This window comes from Lepisosteus platostomus, chromosome 10 (genome assembly GCF_059453375.1).
Source record: "Lepisosteus platostomus isolate fLepPlt1 chromosome 10, fLepPlt1.hap1, whole genome shotgun sequence".
Lineage (NCBI taxonomy): Eukaryota > Metazoa > Chordata > Actinopteri > Semionotiformes > Lepisosteidae > Lepisosteus > Lepisosteus platostomus.
In genome coordinates, this window is record NC_142620.1 from 52142580 (window position 1) to 52159854 (window position 17275).

At 53.4% G+C, this 17275-nt stretch overlaps 1 protein-coding gene across 2 annotated transcripts in view; it reads right to left on the reverse strand.

The window, feature by feature from the left end:
• The window catches only part of brwd3 (bromodomain and WD repeat domain containing 3), a 34992-nt gene that overhangs the window by 11493 nt on the left and 6224 nt on the right, over positions 1-17275 (reverse strand). The window contains exons 9-33 of one of the 2 annotated variants that reach the window (XM_088597128.1): positions 16599-16699; positions 16145-16185; positions 15945-16049; positions 15585-15738; positions 15181-15315; positions 14715-14843; positions 13532-13757; positions 12476-12637; positions 12161-12368; positions 11439-11532; positions 10768-10920; positions 10226-10305; positions 8890-9112; positions 7466-7582; positions 6571-6678; positions 6348-6472; positions 5819-5901; positions 5464-5575; positions 5116-5177; positions 4154-4309; positions 3380-3500; positions 2868-2993; positions 1583-1664; positions 1227-1280; positions 86-229 (exon numbers count right to left, since the gene is read on the reverse strand). In XM_088597128.1, coding sequence (XP_088453254.1) covers positions 86-229; positions 1227-1280; positions 1583-1664; positions 2868-2993; positions 3380-3500; positions 4154-4309; positions 5116-5177; positions 5464-5575; positions 5819-5901; positions 6348-6472; positions 6571-6678; positions 7466-7582; positions 8890-9112; positions 10226-10305; positions 10768-10920; positions 11439-11532; positions 12161-12368; positions 12476-12637; positions 13532-13757; positions 14715-14843; positions 15181-15315; positions 15585-15738; positions 15945-16049; positions 16145-16185; positions 16599-16699 — 3101 coding nt within the window. The remainder of the gene's footprint in view (positions 1-85; positions 230-1226; positions 1281-1582; positions 1665-2867; positions 2994-3379; positions 3501-4153; positions 4310-5115; positions 5178-5463; positions 5576-5818; positions 5902-6347; positions 6473-6570; positions 6679-7465; positions 7583-8889; positions 9113-10225; positions 10306-10767; positions 10921-11438; positions 11533-12160; positions 12369-12475; positions 12638-13531; positions 13758-14714; positions 14844-15180; positions 15316-15584; positions 15739-15944; positions 16050-16144; positions 16186-16598; positions 16700-17275) is intronic. The other variant, XM_088597129.1, reaches the window with a different exon arrangement.

Consider the following 17275-nt stretch of genomic DNA (forward strand, 5'->3'; position numbering starts at 1 on the left):
GTTATAATCTACGTGGTGTATTCTAGCCTCGGCAGGGACAGACTGCAGTGCCAAAGGGGCAGACTGGCAAGAGGCGGTTCTTTACCGGATAAGCGAAGAGGTCAACGGGCTGGCGGAACGGCTCGGAGTCCTCGCACTCCAGCATGCGGGTCACTAGATCCCGGCACTGCTGGCGCCACGCCCCCACGTCCAGGGGCACGCCGCGCCGCTTTGGAGAGGGCTGGGCCCGCTGAGGCAGGAGGAAGAGAGGAAGACGGGATCAGCACTCTGGTAGGGAACGACTGCAGCTCTTGGGACAGGGGGGGTGGGACGCCCGTTCGGCTTCTCCTGGGACAGGGGGGTGGGACGCCCCTTCGGCAGCTCTTGGGACGGGAAGCCAAAGCACCCACTTATTTGGGTAATGATCACTTCTGAATTAAAGGTACCCTGTAAAGATGGCAGGGCTCCAATGCTTCAGAACTCTAGCCACCCATACCTACTCTAAACAGAGGGAGAGACATAGTGCCTGTTCTCATCACAAGCTCTCTAATCCTTCAGAGCACTGATATGCATGCCCAACATATTTCTTCCACTTGGTCCCCGAGTGCTACAGATTTTTCTAGTTCCTACTCCTGCAGCTGTGAAAGATCTAACTAATCAAGAGCAAAACCAAAACTGTGACACTGAGGGACTGGATTTTAGGCACCCCTGCTTAAAGGAGACATACAACTCTTCAATCAGTGCTGTTAGCCCAGCTTGCGAGGTGCCTTAGTCTAAACTGTTTGGGGAAATGAATATTTTACTTCAGATGCCCTTGCACCATCAGAAACTCGTGGACATTAGCTAGAGCAGGGGTCTCAGCTGATTTTCAGAAAAATTGGTGTCTTCTGGTTTTAGGGCTGGCATGAGCAGTCAATTCAACAGTTAACCTAATTTTTCTTAAACAAACCATTTTGCAACTGGTTGCACAAAATGCTCACATTGATTAAAAAAGTACAGGTACCTTTAAAACACCTGAAAGTCAGCTCTGAAGTTTCACCATTTTGCAGTTAATTAAATAATTAAACCAGAAGACTGAGCAGATGTCCAATATCCTCGTTCTCGGTTTTAACGGCGGCTAAGCTCTCAGTATCCTAAGGGAGGTTATAATCTACTTAGAAGGGTTTCAGTTTGTGCCTGTACAATTTAAAACATGGACTAACTGCATAGGTAAAAGCATGTTAATGGCCGAGTGGTGATGTACTCACCCGGCGCCCAGTGGAGGTCCCAGGGGTGTCCGAGTCCACGTCCACCTCTGCCTCCTGCAAGGACAAGACGGTCTCACACCACGGCCAGCGCTATCGCCAGGGACGGCACACGACCGGCGGTGCATGGCCCCTTTCGGAAAACAGGATTCAAATTCCAGGACCACCCCTCCACTCCCAAATAGCATCCTGCATCCCCTCTGTCGAACCAGTCTCCCCATACAGCAGACGTTTTACCCAGAGGAGGCTTTCCCCACAAAGAAACGGCAAGAGAGCTGTATCTCGGTCACAGCAACCTGCTGTTCCGTATGCACATACTCATTAAGGTCCTATCCTTCCTCCTCCTCCTCCTCCCTCACCTCCTCTTCCTCCACTGCGCTGCTCATCTCCTCCGTCTTCACCTTGTTGTAGAGATCCAGGATGTCGGTGCAGCTCTGGTCCCTGTGGCAAACAAGTGTTGAGGCAGGTTTAGATCAAGACCACCCCTGGAAGGGTTAGTCAGGAGAAACATCTGCTGGACAACAGCATTTGTGGATTTAGAAGTATACGCATACGCTGGAACAGAAACAATTCTCGCCCTCCCCCCAAAGTTGATCTAAAACATCTCCGATTTCCCGAGCTTCGTGCTCTTGCAGTTAAGGCAACCGCGGTTGTTATCCCCAGCCAGCCTGCTTGAGCTGGGGTGCCGAGCTGTGAATTACAGATAATAATAATAATAATTGCTTACACTTATATAGCGCTTTTCTGGACACTCCACTCAAAGCGCTTTACAGATAATGGGGTCTCCCCTTCACCACCACCAATGTCCAGCCCCACCTGGATGATGTGACGGCAGCCATAGTGCGCCAGAACACTCACTACACATCAGCTATTAGTGGGGAGGAGAGCAGAGAGTAATGAAGCCAATTCATAGATGGGAATTATTAGGAGGCCATGATTGGTAAGGGCCGATGGGAAATTTGGCCAGGATGCCGGGGTTACACCCCTACTCTTTTCGAGAAACGCCCTGGGATTTTTAATGACCACAGAGTCAGGACCTCGGTTTTACGTCTCATCCGAAGGACGGATACACTTGGCACTTCCACTGGTACACTCTGATAAGGAGCCAGCGGCTGATCTGCCTACATATTGGGGTCACCACATTTCAGAAAAGATTCTGCTGCCCTGGAGTCAGTCCAGAGCAAAGCAACCACACGCATTCCAGAGCGCCGGGGAGCGTCCTGCACTGAGAGACTGAAGGAAGTAAACCCGTGTAGTCCCAAGGCAGAAGTCTACAAGGTGACCCAACACAAGTATGCAAAGTCCTCAGACATCGACAAAATCCACGTCCCAGATGAGTCCTTCAGAATGAAGGGTGAAACACGCACTAGAAGGAACAGGAAGTACACTTCAAACCATTGTGAGTGTACGGAATAAGCTGCCAGCAATGCTGTTGAAGCCAATCCAGCCTTTCTTTTTCCCCAAAGAAGCTCGGTTACGAGACCCTTGTATCGGTTATCATCTAACTACCAAACAGGCCAGACGGGCCTCTCCTCCGTAAGTTATTCGCACAAGGTACACAATCCTTACGGATGCCGAACAGCCCGGATCCACCCCGGTTCTCCAGCCTCCCGGCTCGGGCTGGCTCCCCCATCGCAAACGTACCCGATGAAGCGCAGCAGCACGTCGGTCACGATCTTGGCGGCGGCGACGATGGGGCTCTCCGGCTCGTTGAAGGTGCGGGCGTTGTGCTCGATGTAGCGCACCTCCCACATCAGGGCCGAGATCCGCCTGCGGGAGGCACACACACACACACACACAGCTCGAACGTTAGCAGTCTCCCGGCGCTCTGCAGCTCGAGCACAAGACATACTGGAGCAAAAGGGCATTTCTGCTTTCAGTCTGCAGTGACGCACAACGGTATCAGAGCTGCTCAGACTGTGGCCTTTCCAATTACAACACCCTCCACTACTGCCAGCACCTTGTTGCACTGGCCATGCTAATTATGAAATAATTAAGGACCTGGTCAATCAACAACACTGCCTAGTGTCCCATCACAGCTCAGACTGGGATGGCAGCTACGTTAAGCCTAAGTGACCGGAACCCAGCCGCCTGCAGGTGATACCCATTGACAGAAAACCCGTTCACAGAGAAGGTTCAGCAGCCGCAGCACTAGCCTGTAGAAGTGGTTCTCCAGTCTCTTGCGGACGGTGCTGAGGTCCGTGGGGTAGGCCACCACTGTGCAGTACAGGGGGTAGTCCCGCAGGTCCACAGGAGAGCAGAAGGCCTTGGCGATGTCTGGGAAGGAAGAGGGAGAGAGAGATCGATCGATCAAGGAATTGGTCTGGTGGAGCGGGGAAGCAGACACACGTTGTGGTGCTCGAGAGAAGCGGCAGAGTGTGAAGAGAACTTATTAGGCATCACCCACCATCCAGCACCAGCAGCCATATCACCCTGCAACTGGCAGCCCACTGAAGCTCCGCAGGTGGGAGCCTGGTCAGTACCTGGATGGGAGACCTCCTGGGAAAAACTAAGGCTGCTGCTGGAAGAGGTGTGAGTGGGGCCAGCAGGGGGCGCTCACCCTGCGGTCTGTGTGGGTCCTAATGCCCCAGTATAGTGACGGGAACACTATACTGTAAAAAGGCGCCGTCCTTCGGATGAGACTGATGTTCTGACTCTCTGTGGTCACTCAACATCCCAGGGCATTTCTTGAAAAGGGTAGGGATGTACTCTTCCCCCCTGGCCTTTACCAGTCATCCCCATCTTCATCAGCTGCTCACCTACACTACCGGCGCCGGGGCAGTTCAGGAGCCACCTCGGAAAATTCTATGCCGCTGCAGAAACGCCCAGAACACTGCGTGGGAACGTGACTCGTCCCCTCCAGCACCAAGAGAGTACCGAGTCTAACCTGGGTTACAGGGTGGACAGGTAGGAGCGGGGCGCGGGCATACCCAGAGTGAGCAGCTCGTCGATGCCCTGGATGACCCTCTCGCACTCCTCGTCCCGTGTGTGAGCTCCCCACTCCCCTTCCTGGGGCTTGTAGAGCAGGGACTTCAGCTCCTCCTCCGTCACCGGCACCCCGTCGCCGACCTCCTCTGGGAACGAGGCTGCCGGGGCAGGAGAGAGAGAGAGAGAGAGAGACGTATGATCGCTTGCTACACCTCCGGGATCACTACTGCGAGGTGGAGTCTATAGATTCCAGATCAGATAAGATCAGCCCTATAACAATCTCTTGCATTAGGGATTTGTCTTTTTGCAGACCCCAGCTTGCTCTCCATATAGGGAGAGAGAAGCCTGGGGTCAGAGCGCCTGGAGCAGTTGGGGTTAAGGGCCCAGCGGAGTAGGATTCCTCTGCCGGCCGCGGGATTTGAACCGGCAACCTTCCAGCCACAGGTGCAGATCCTGAGCCACAGAGCCACCGCTCCGCCCCTAATGATGGTCACCCTGCAGGTTACAGAGCTCCTCGGCACACAGGACACTCGGAAAGAGGGCTGCAGAACTAGCGCCTACAGCGTCGGGCTACAGGCTAACAAGGAATCGCTCACGGCTCTGATGGCTGCTACTGCGATATAAGAGAGGGGATGGGGCAGACCAACAGGGCACAAGATGAGCCGTTAATCCTTTCTGGATTCATTAGGTGCAGAACTGTGTTTTCTGACATGTGTTTCAAGAGATGGATAGGGAGGGAGGTTTGGGAGAAAAAGAAAGAAAAAGGAGTGAAGTCAAAGAGGAGAGCAAAACCAGTCAGAGAGGACGACAGCGAGGAAACAGGAAAAGAGAGACACAGGCTGAGAGTTAGACACCCCATATCCCCACAGGGCCCGTGAGGTTAATCCCCTGCCTGTGTTCAGTGTACATCATGAAGGGATATGTACTGAACAGGCCTGGAAGAGCCCTACTCATCGGGACTGACCTTGATCGGGAATGGGTTCCATATCCCAGGGGCTCATCTTCTCCCTTTCTCCATTATCCCACCTGGAATCAAGGCAGGAAGGCACGCCGTTATTCTGCAAGTGACCCTCACCACTTCAGAAACGAAAAAGAACGCCTTCACTCGGGAGCACGCAGAAAACCCTTTGCATCCCAGGCGGGCCTCGGACATAGCAGGTGAGGCGAAGGGGTCATATTTGTCACCAATCCAGATCAGAGGCACGTATCAGGGCTGAGCCCTGGTACTGCACGGGGCACGGGGGGGGGTGGGGGACGTGTAGCAGGACTCGTGCAGCGTTTCCTGCTGGGACACGGCTGCAGGAGTTCTTACCGTACAGCGTAGCACTGGAACAGGCTGTCAGGATACTCCGGCTGGAAGGGCTGCTGGCTCTCCACTGACCCGAACCACCAGGCATCATCAATAATACTGCGGAACCCCACGCCTGCCGACAGCAGCACACACACTGTTAACAACAGCTGGCTTTTCTCCGAGCTGCGAGACTTAAGCGGTGTCTTGGTGGTCTGATAACCCCCCCTCGTGTCTTGCCAATGACCTTCTGGCGCGCTCTTCCGAGCTCTCTGTGTGTCAGCATTCGGTTCTCGCGCACAACCCACCCTCGGTGAGGTGTGACGAACGGTGCCAACGGTGTGTGGGGAGGAGGGGGGCGGGGGGGGGGGGGGCTCACCAGGCTGCCAGTTTCGCTCCTTGGCCTCGTTATAAAACTGCTGCAGGACCAGGAAGTCGATGACATCCGGCATGTCGTGATACCTGACGACCAAACACAGAGAAAGGTCAGAGCAAAGGGCCGCAGCTCTACGTGGGCCGGAGACCACAGGACAAATTCTAAAGTACCTTCAAGATAAAATGGAACATAAAACGGAAAATGTTGCACTTAAACTTTTCTGTTTTCTGCATGCGCCCTAAGAAGTATTTATTCAAAAAGGTTCCTTTAAAAAAAAAAGGTCACCAACAGAAAAGCAAATAATCACTCTCAAATCCACATTCTCGGCTATTAACTAAAAGGCAAACTTCAGGAAACCTTCCACAGTGCCATTAAGATACCAGCCAGGGTCTCGCTCGTACTCGTAGCTCCTAGCAAGCCGACAAGGCTCCTTTGCAGCCTCTCTCGTATTTTCACATCAACACCCAGACCCCTCCTGCCCTCCTTCTGCAGCCCGATAGCCCAGGAGATGGTGCACCCCAAGCGTGCTCACTTCAGAGAGAAGGACTCCCCGGTCATCTTCCCAGAAATGGGGTCCAGGAAGGCCAGTTTCAGGCAGCACAGCGTGGGCGGCCCAACCTCGTACTTGATCCCCACCACCTTCACGGACTCCTGGTCCTGGGAGCAAGCGGGAGGAGAAGGTGAGCAAGGCAAAGGGTCTGTCGGGAAAGCGCAGGCTGCGCACTGGCCGGCGTGCACCGCCACCCCCCACTCACCCTCAGCTCCAGCTTGTTCCAGGGCTGTTTCTGCGGGTTGATGCTGTAGGACTTGGCCTTGCGGACAGCTCTCACATAGGCCTCGTGGCCCTGGCGAAAATATATGAGCTAGGAGGGAGAGAGAAAGAGCATGCTTTCAGCGGTAAGAACCAACGCCTGTTCCAGGACACCAAAGCAAAGGTGGACAAACAAACTAAAAGATAAAACTGGTTTAAGATGGAAACGCTGCTTTACACAATGAGCTGCAGAACGGGCTCTCGGCCAGCGCGGGCTGAGGCTCAAAAGCTTGGCTCCTTCAAGAAGCTCATGAAAGACATTTCAGGTCTAACCAATACACTGCCAAATGATCTCCTCTCGTCTACAACCTTTTGCTAAATTCTGATTCGGTTCGTGGACCCTGCTGGTAACGATCACTTGGTTACAGGGGGGTCTGAAGGGAACGGGGACCGAAAAGGCAAGGCTGCCCAGTCGCATCCTGACTTCATGCAGTCCGTCTTTGCCAGCAGAACTAAAACACTGGAAAACGATCATATTTCATTAACGGCTCAGGACGGTTCTATCAGGCTCTCAGTCCTTACAGGAAATACAGTGGACCAGTGCTCCCCGGTAGCCTGGGCCCAATAAGAGGATTGTGCCAAAGGTTGTCTAGTCAGTTATCCGTCATCGGAATAATTGCTCGTCCCGGGGACCCAGAGCCTTTCCCGGAAACACGGAACACAGGTCGGGACAAGGAGGGCTGGGATCCCAGGCTTGCTGCAGAGCCGTGAAGAAACGGATATTCAAGGACAGACAATTAAACCCGACACTTTGGAGGAGTCAAGAAACCGGAGGACCAGACAGAAAAAGAATAGAATGCAGGCGGCTAATGTGTCTCCCCCCCCCCCAGCAGCCTCACCTCATCCCCCATCTGCGGCACGAAGGGCGAGCGGCGTGGGATGGTGTCCATGATCCAGGGTGGAGGCAGCCACTCCTCTGCGGCCTCCCCTGCCACCGCCAGCGACGAGTGGGGCTTCTGTGGGGGGGGTGGGGGGGGGGGGGAGGGAGACACACACTCAACACGCGGGCCCTGCGCTCAGCACTGGGGTGCAGGTTCCCCCACGCGAGCGGTGAGCCCGCTCCGGCACGTCCGCGGGTCCGCGGGTGCCGCCGCAGCACGAAATCGGCGCCCTGACGAAGCGGGCAGCCCCAGGGCTCAGGCGGTCTAACGGGTGACTCGCCTGCGCCTCTTTCAAAGCCTTTCGCCACCGCCGACTGAGCAGGAGCTGGCGGCGGGGTGAAACGAGTGAAACGCTAAGCAAACCAACTTAAGAGGGAAGGATCTGCTGGGAACTGGGGGCAAGAAAAATGTCAGCAACTACAGACTGACATTCCATATGTGGTTCAAGACGAAAGGCCCATCTCTCAATCACAGAGACATAAGGTGCAGAGCAGCTTGGCACCTGTAAGCCGCATAAAGAAAAAACTTTATAACTGAATAAGGTTACACCTTTCTCCTTTCACCCAGCTAGAAACCCCTAGGAAGTGTTACTGAATTCGGTGGCACAACACAGAAAGAAGACCGAAGGCGCTCTGGGAGACTGGTTCTGCCCTCCACAAGGCATCAGTGAGTACAAGTTGAGCTTACCCGAGCTCAACAGGCTGCTATACATGCAGATGAGCAACCACACACTGCTCTAGACCTGCGGGCGCACCAGCATCCTGAGTAGGGCCTTGTGCTGTTCCACATTTACCTTCGAAGGGAGGTAAGCAGAACAGCACCGGTCTGGTCAGCTAAGGATTCTGGGAATGGAGGAAGCGTCAAGGCAGTCGCTGCCTTGGAGGTCAACCGGGACAGGAAAAGGGGGCCGGCAGAAGGGCAGGTGCAGAAAACGCCTCCTGCCGTTGCGATCCAGGAAGACGACCCCCTTGTGCTACACTACACACGCAGGGCACACAAGGGCGAGGCTCGTGCGCGACGCACGTCGTGCTCGGGGGGAGCGTGCTCAGACCGTGGTGGGAACAGCTCCAGTGTTGAGCAGAACACGGCGTGGAAATTAGAGCACCGATCTATCGGCATTAGCAGCTGTGCACAGTTTCAGATGTTGACAATAGACCAACACAAATTAAAAGGAGATTATTAGATCAATAACGGGAACGCTGATCTCGGACAACTTGCTCCAAGACGGTTTGCTAACATGAAGTAGGGCTCTCTGACCACGGAGCATAAAGCATGAAAAAAAAACCCTGTAATGTCCTGTAGAACCTTGCTTATTGCTCTTACTCCCAACACCAGTCTCCTCCTCCTATCCAGTCATCAACAGGTCTCTGTCAGAAGCCCACCTTCCGTTTCGTCTGTTTGAGCTGCTTTCGTTTCTCGGCCTGCCTCCTCCTCCTCCTCCTCCTCCTCTCGTCGGTGGCCCCGCCCTCCTCGGTGGCCCCCCCCGCCTCGTCCTCGGAGGAGCTGCTTCCCAGGTGCCTCACGGGCCGACGGGTGAGCCGCTTCGGGGGCTGGAGGTTGATCCCCGCATCCGCCGTCCAATCGGAGTACTCGCTGGAGGACTCGCTAAAACGAAAGGTCAAAGGTTGGCGGCGGGGAGGGGGGGGGGGGTTGTGGGTCGGGGATTCAAGCAAATATGAAGAGACCTCAGCCTGAGAGGCAAGAGTAGGCCTTCCTGCCATATTAGCACTGCACTTAGACAAGACCTTAAAACTGGTGATGAGCAACTGCAGCTATAAAAGCTATACAAACACTGTTACAGCATAAAACGGTAACTAATGTAAAACCTTCCCTTATAGACTGATAAGAGATTTCTTTAGGATGGAAAGATCTGATAGAAGGACGGGTTACCTGTGAGAACAATGGCCTACAAAATCTCTGAGGTACCGCCTATGGGGAAAGGATGCTTGACTTTTCAGTGATGTAATTAAGCCCCCCACATGCAGACACTACCAGCAAAACTGCATTAATAATAATAATAATAATAATAATAATAATAATAATAATAATAATAATTGCTTACACTTATATAGCGCTTTTCTGGGATTATTAGGAGGCCATGATTGGTAAAGGCCAATGGGAAATTTGGCCAGGACACCGGGGTTACACCCCTACTCTTTTCGAGAAGCGCCCTGGGATTTTTAATGACCACAGAGAGTCAGGACCTCGGTTTTTTACGCACGCATTACAGTTTGAACCAGGGCTCTTGCTTGGAAAGAGGAGCCAGTCCTCCCCAAGATGGAACCTGCTCAAGGTTCCAGATGGGAGGGACAGAAATCTTTATTTAGAGGGAAAGAACGACGAAAAGTCACCCTTGCTAACAATGACAGGAGATGCATTCACTGAAGCCCCCTGCGATCATTAACCATTAAGCAGGTGTGATCTTGGCCAGTACCTGGATGGGAGGCCTCCTGGGAATGTTAAGGGTGCTGCTGGAAAAGGTGTCAGTAGGGCCAGTAGGGGGTGCTCACCCTGCTCAACACAACTAGAACACAGGTGGCTAATCTGGGCTCCTTGCTTAACATTCCAGGTCTTTAAGGTTACTGATAGTTACATATTGAAGAGCATTTTGCCAGAAGTCAGTTAAGCCAATTAAGAAATTAGAGCATTGGTGGGACTAAAGGCCTTTTCGCTTTCCGAGCAACGTCCAGCTGCACCAGATGTGATGGAGAGACTCACCTGGAGCTGCTATCGGTCTGCCACTCTGCCTCTCCCTCTCCCGAGGACGGCTCGCTGGGGTCAGGCTGCTCCTCCTCCTGCTGAACACACCCACCCAGACAGAACGAGTCAAAGGCCTGCAGAAACTCCCCAAGTCAAGATCAAAACAAGCAAAAAACAGTCTGAGATCTGCCTTTAACAATATAAAAAAAAAATCCATGTACCTTCGATGGGTGTGTCATGAAAAATCACCCTGACAAACAAAGACCAACGTTTTTCTGTTCCCAATACTGGTGCACTGCAGCAAGGGAACAATTTTACCCTGTTTCTGACCCAGGGGAGTCTACTCAAGGTTAACACTGTAATTGGGCAGATTAAAGGAGAGGGGACAAAAGCTATAAGTAACATCACAGGCTGTAGATCTTTGATCTATAAACCGAGCCAGAATGCCAATTTTGTGAAAGGAAATTTGAGTGCTGGGGCAGCAGCAGGAGACCCTGGACCTCCCTCGCGATGCTTTCATGACAGGGCGTCCGGTTTCTCCGTCAGCCAGACGGCCATACCTCGTCCTCAAGGTCGGACTCCTCCTCGCTCTGCGCGCCGCGTGCGCGGTCCTGCTGGGGGCGCTCTCTGGCCGAGCGGGTCTGGTAAGCATGCTGCTGCTTCCGCCTCGTCCTGCGCAGGGAGCGCGTGCCGGACTCCTGCTGCTCGCTCTGCTGGGCCAGACCGCACAAGAGACGTCAAGGGCCAACCAGGACGCGGCAGAAAAGCCCCCTCCCGCACACATACACACACCCAGAAACACCAACATTGGTATTTCCACGACAGTATCACACAAAGATTCCACTCAAAACACAAACGAGAGGAGGCCATCTGGTGCTTTTCACACATATGGTAGTTAGCAATTACTTTCCCTGAGGAAAGCCACAGCACAGGCTTTAACCATGGCTGTGTCGCTTGTTCCACTCTCCCACAACCCTTTGTGTAAAGAAGTACGTCGTCCAGCCGCCACGAGAGCAGCCAAGCTGGCCGGCACTCATCTCATCACAATTTTAAAACAGCAAAGCTCACCAAGCTCACTGCGTGGTGCCTTTTCACAAGGGTTCAAAATTCTGCTCTCCCCTCGACTCCAAGCCCCCAGACACCAGTGCAGTCTGGAGCACTTGGCACCCAACGGGGCTGCAGAGAACTCTGGGGAGGAAACGGCCAGCGGGCCCGCAGACAGAGCACTCACCCTCTGTGCGGCGTGGGTGGGCTTCTTCCTCCTCTCGGCGTTGTACAGCGCGCACTCCACCTCGCCCTTCGCCAGCCTGCACTCCTCCATCACCCTGCGACACACATTCACGCCGTTTCAGCCTCCATCATCCAGAGGGCGGGCCGGTGGAGGGTGCGGGCCAAAATGAGTTCTCCCCCCCCACCCTCCCCGTTTGCTGACAACAAAACTGTTTTTGATCAAGCTGATGATCATTCACGACGGACGGCCTTCCCAAACGAGAGACGAGAGCACAGCTCGCCCTGGCCCTGCTGGGATTCGAACCCGGGCGCCCGCAGGGTCCGGGTATGCACAGCGTCGCTCCACGGGCTCCGCCACGCCCAGAGACTGCGCCCTCCAGCCTCAGCCCAGCTCTACACCGCCTAGTGGGGGGGAGGGGGTGCCATCAATTCTACCTCTTTCTCGGCGCATGAGCCGAGATACCCACAGAGGATTTCGTGAAAAGACGCAAGCTGTTGAGCAGCTATTTCCCACCCTGCCCTGCAGTGGCCTGTGCTCTGTGTTTTACTCCAGCATAACTCAAACCCCAAACTGTTAACCAGATTACTTTTCCCCTTGCTGCTGGGGGAACCCAAGATGTCGGACTGTAGACATTTCATCATTAGGGACTTTGCTGAAGATGTGCAACGCTTTCTATAACGGGAGGTAAAACTCCTCAGTACATTTCGGTCCGGGGGGCACACCTTGGTCTGTCCAGGGGGGGCCGGTCGTACCTGCCGACGCCAGGCTGGATCTCGTTGACCACGACGCGCCGGCTCCAGGCCATCAGGTCTCGCTCGGTGGCCATCTGGCTGCGCGGCGCGTTGTGGTGCATCTGCCGCACGCCCTCCACCTGCCCGCTGCGGCGCAGACCCACGTTCGGGGGGGAGCCCAGACCCTCCGCGGCACGCACTGCGAAGAGCACACGGGGTGGGGGGGGCGAAGTCAGGAGACGTGATAAACGTGCACGAAGCGTGCAGACACACCCTCTGACCCGTCCGGCTCCCCCACCCCCATACCTCCGGGCTGGCTGTCCTGCTGCTCTCCGCCCTCCTCCGCCGAGTTCAGGTTCTGATCCTGCTGGCGCTGCAGCTGCCTGATCAGCCCGTCCAGGGGGCTCTCCTCCAGCTCCTCCCCCAGAGTCTGCTGGCCAATCACCTGCTCCACCACCTCCCCGTCTCCTGTAGCAACCACAGCAGCAGCGTGACATCACGGGTCAGAACCATTGCTGTGCATCGGTGTCGTACAGAACACTCTAATTTGTGCTCAGAACCTGGTATCTCACAAGGCACAACTACTGCCACAGCCTGACAATGAAGAAGGCAGGCATAACATAGCCAACAAACAGCTGATGCACATCATTAAGCACCTACACTACAGTAAAAAATACAAAGCCACACACCAGGCCCTACTAGAATACTAATTCAGACTGTATCAAGACGCTAACATGTTTTCAACACACCTTCATAGTATCAGCCTTTTAAAGGCGCCAAAACTTCTGATGCACTTGACTAGATCAGCTGCTCCCCGTCCTGTCCTGGGAGGGCCCTGGTCTCCCCTAGCTTTTGTTCCAGCCACCTTATTAATTACAGGGTTATCTGGTTTCATTTGTTTTCTAATTCGAGGCATATTTTAATGGGCTTTCAGCTCCTAAAAAGCTGAATGGGATTTTTTTTTTTTTTTTTATCGCCATCAACCCTGCATTCGTTTGAGGTTTGGGTGGGGTAGCTGCGCTGTCACCAACTGGTCCTCCAGAGTGGGGGAAAAAAACAGCAGCCCACTACCGTCAAATCTCACATCGTCATCTCATCACAAAGTGATCACCTTTTAAGAGCTGTTGAGACAGATTAGGCCAGTAGAGAAGAGACTGTATACCGAGATACATGCTGAATTCAGGACGAAACACCTTAATGCCACTGATTTTTAAACCCCAGAACCGACTGCAGAATCAACGAAACCACAGTCTCAACAAACAGACCAGTTAAACGCCAGCAATGAAGAGGTCAAGCAGAGTGCACAAGAGCAGAGGGGCTCCAGGACCAGGGCTGGGGACCACCTCAGTGTGATCCTCGTACCGTTGGCCAGGTAGCCCAGCTGTGGGATCAGCTGCTCCTCCTTGCAGCTCTCCCTCCCAGGCACTAGGCGCTGATAGCGGGGGGGGTGGGGGTTCCCGTCCACATCCACCAGGAAGGGGGGAGGCATGAGGTGGGGTGCCTGTTGCGTCTGCTCGTCCAGCACGTAATTGTTGGAGTCCCGGATCAGCGGGCGGAAATCCGTGTGGAAAAACATCTGATCAGGAATCTGTTGGGGGGGGGGGGGGGAGAAGGAAAAGGATCAAAGCTACTGTAGCCTGCAGACACCAGAATCCTTAACAGAAATTATGGGAACGCGTTTCCATACACGTCTTCACTGAGCACTGGACTGAAAACCAGTTTTAATTGAAGTACACTCAAAGGTTAAGGGCAGGACAGTGGTGAGCACTCATGCCTCGCGGTGCCCTGGGCTCAATTCCAGACTCGGGGTGCTGTCTGTGTGGAGTTTGCATGTTGTCTCCATTTTTGTGTGGGTTTCCTCCGGGTGCTCCGGTTTCCCCTCACAGTCCAAAGCCACGCATAAAGGTTAAATGTGAAAAAAGGGCCGCATGTGCACTGCGATGGACTAGCGTCCCATCCAGAGTGTACCCTGCCCTGTGCTTGTAGACATAGGCTCCAGTTTCTTAACAACCCCAAGACTGGAAGAAGCGGTCAGAAAATCAATGGACATATACCCAGAGGTACCTAAATAAAGTAAGGCACCTTACCTTTATTTTTGACTAAATTAATAAATTGAATATTTTCTACATACACTACAGCTTTTCAGTGTTTTTTTTTTTACCCAATGCGTTAAAAGAGAACATCGTTATATTTATATCACTCCCATAATTCCTTATTTACACATCCCACTATTGCGTCTAACAAGCAAAGAACACGGACACTTGACGGCACCAATTTACTCTGAAACAAGAACTGGCACGAAAACACAGTAGCATTGGTACAAGATAAAAAGAACTTTACAGTCTTTAAAAGTCATACAGATACACGTTTACAAGATGTTATTGGAGCCACTGTGACTGGAATATTAAAGAAGGGGTTTAAAATTCTGCATGGATACTGAACAGCGCTGCCCAGGTCTGGTCCAGACCAGCCCCAGTCCTGAGACTGCGTGAGAATCACTGCTAGTACAGAACACCCCCTATTCTTCTTGTAGACGAGCTCTCACCTTCTCATAGGGTCTGCTGCACCCAAACCCGAAGATGAGCAGGTGTCCGTGGGAGTCCGTGCAGGCGAAGTGCTGCCCGTCTGGAGAGAACTTGCAGTCGAACACCGCGCCGTGCCCCTGACCCTCGATCTGGACAGGACAGCCACACGCCCGGAAGCAAACGGGGGGGTCACAAGCCAACGAGCCGAGCACGCAGAAAGAGACAGAAAGAAATCCATTAGAAGGCATTCAATAGCACCAGTAATATCACACTGATTAGCAGATCTGCTAATGGACTGAGTGAATTAAAGCAGGGAAGAACTTCAGGTGTGAATCCAAGGGTGTGATACGCCTTCTATATTTACTCCTCAGACACTCACTCAAAAGAAGAATTCCTTGCTACTTGTTGACAAATATAGGATCAGGCTGGTTACAGCTGTGTGCCTGCAGGCAGGGGAGGCGATGGAGAGGAGAGGAGGGGACGCACCATGTTGAAGTAGTTGCGGATCTTGAGGCCCTTCGTCAGGTCCCAGACGTAGATGTTGCCGTCGTGCCCGGCCGACAGCATGATCCTGGAGTCGAAGGGGTGGGGCTCCAGCACATACACCTCGTCATCGTGACCCTGTCGGTGGGGGACAGAGAGTCGGTCACCTGGCCACCCCAAAATCGCACACGCTACACCGGGGTTACAGTCTACTCCAGGGTACGGAGAACCTGGGAATTCCCACTGCACCGCAAGGGATCTCTGGGAGGCGGATCCATGTGGTGGACAACGGGGCTGGAGGGAATACAGGCGTCAATCCTGACCCCTCTCATGTCCCCTCGGGGGCAGCAGCTCCTCGCCGAGGAAGAGGGAGAGCACTCAGCAGCTGGAGAGGGAAGGTTTCTCACCGAGAGGACGTGCAGCAGCTGGCCAGTGGTGGAGCGCCACACTTTGAGCAGGTAGTTGTTGACGGCCGTGATGACCGTGCTGTCCCCTCGGTCCCAGGCCACCATGGTCACGTTCAGCTTGGTCACCTTGTCCTCCCCGGGGACCGCGCTGCTCCTGCACCGGGGTGACACGCGGGTCAGCCTGCGGCCATGCATCCAACGCACATCCAACACGACTCCCACAACACACTCGTGCGTGCGTGCGCCACAGCGCAGCGACGAGGTCCTGCACTCACTGATCCCGTGCAACTTCACAGCGCAAGACACGCGAGGCATGGTGCCTCAGGCTGCAGACAATACAGGCACAGATATCTGCCCTACCCTGGCAGCTTGGCCGTCATGTCCAGGGTGATGCTCTTCCACTCCTGCTGCTGGTAATGCCAGACTCTGGCCGTGCCGTCCCGGCTCCCGCTGACGAACCGCAGGCTGCGAGCAAGGGGAGCAGGTCAGTGAGCAACACGTACAGAACAGGCCAGCGGCAGCGACCGGTGATCTCGAACACACAAAGACAAAGCCCTCACCTGTCGCTGTTGTTGCAAAACTGAACTGCAACGACTTTATCCTGGAATTAAAGAGAAAAAGTTATGGTGACGCAGAGAAAGAGATAAGGCTGCACCGTATACTGAAGTCATTTAGGGCCATACTTGATCACTACTTGAACAATTACTTTACAAATTCACATTTAATCATGTGAGTAAGACTCACAGAACATGACTCCAGTGCTGACTACCGACACTGGAAACTTTCAGGTCTTACAGGTTAAAAATATCTCACTTACTTGGAGAGCTATCAGCACAGACAAAATTAAGAGTACAAATACATTTGCTTCTATGAATTGACAGCAAAGGGTACAACCTGGAATGGATCAAACCACTATGCATGATGGTTTTGGCATAGTGACTTCTGCCCCTTTCATGGGTTACACCTGTAAAAGTCAGCAGGGACAGTGCTGGGCAGCAACAGGCTCTCCCTTACCGTGTGCGACTCCAGCTCGGCCATCTTTATGGGTGGGTCCAAGCCCAGGTAGTACACCCTGATCACGTGATCGGTGCTGCCAGTGGCCAGAAACATCCCACCTGAGACGCAGACAGACACACGGGTCAGGGGTCGAGAGCTGACTGCGGTTTCAAGCGGGCACTCAACCATCAAAACAGCTAGTCGGCCAGGGGCATCGCGCATTCAAAAAAAGGGTGAAATCTTTTAAGAAACTGAGAAATTAGATCTCAAAAGGCATTTCAGGCTTTGCATGTTCTAACGTTGCAATGGGTTTTTAAAGGCACCTAAGAGATTGCCATTATTGTTGCTATGGGACAAGAAACCGAGAAGTACAATTTTGGAATAGCACTCACTATTAAAAAAAGTGTGAAAGAACAAGGAACAAAAGCTTAGCAAACTCCAGTGTTGCAGGAACACCTGGAAGACACTGCCAGGGTGTCATGAAAAGGAGGCTACAAGAGAGCACCCCCTCTTTTTCCACTGCACAGCGAAAGAGCTGTTGTCAAGGGCAATAACTCCCAGGATTCCTCCTCGCCTGCATTTTTAAACCTTTTGATCTTTTCGCCTGTCCAACAGTCCTCGCTGCTGAGATCAGAGCAACAGGCCTTTTGAGTTTAACGAAGCACTTCGGGACCCTCAGCGGTAAATGGCAGAGA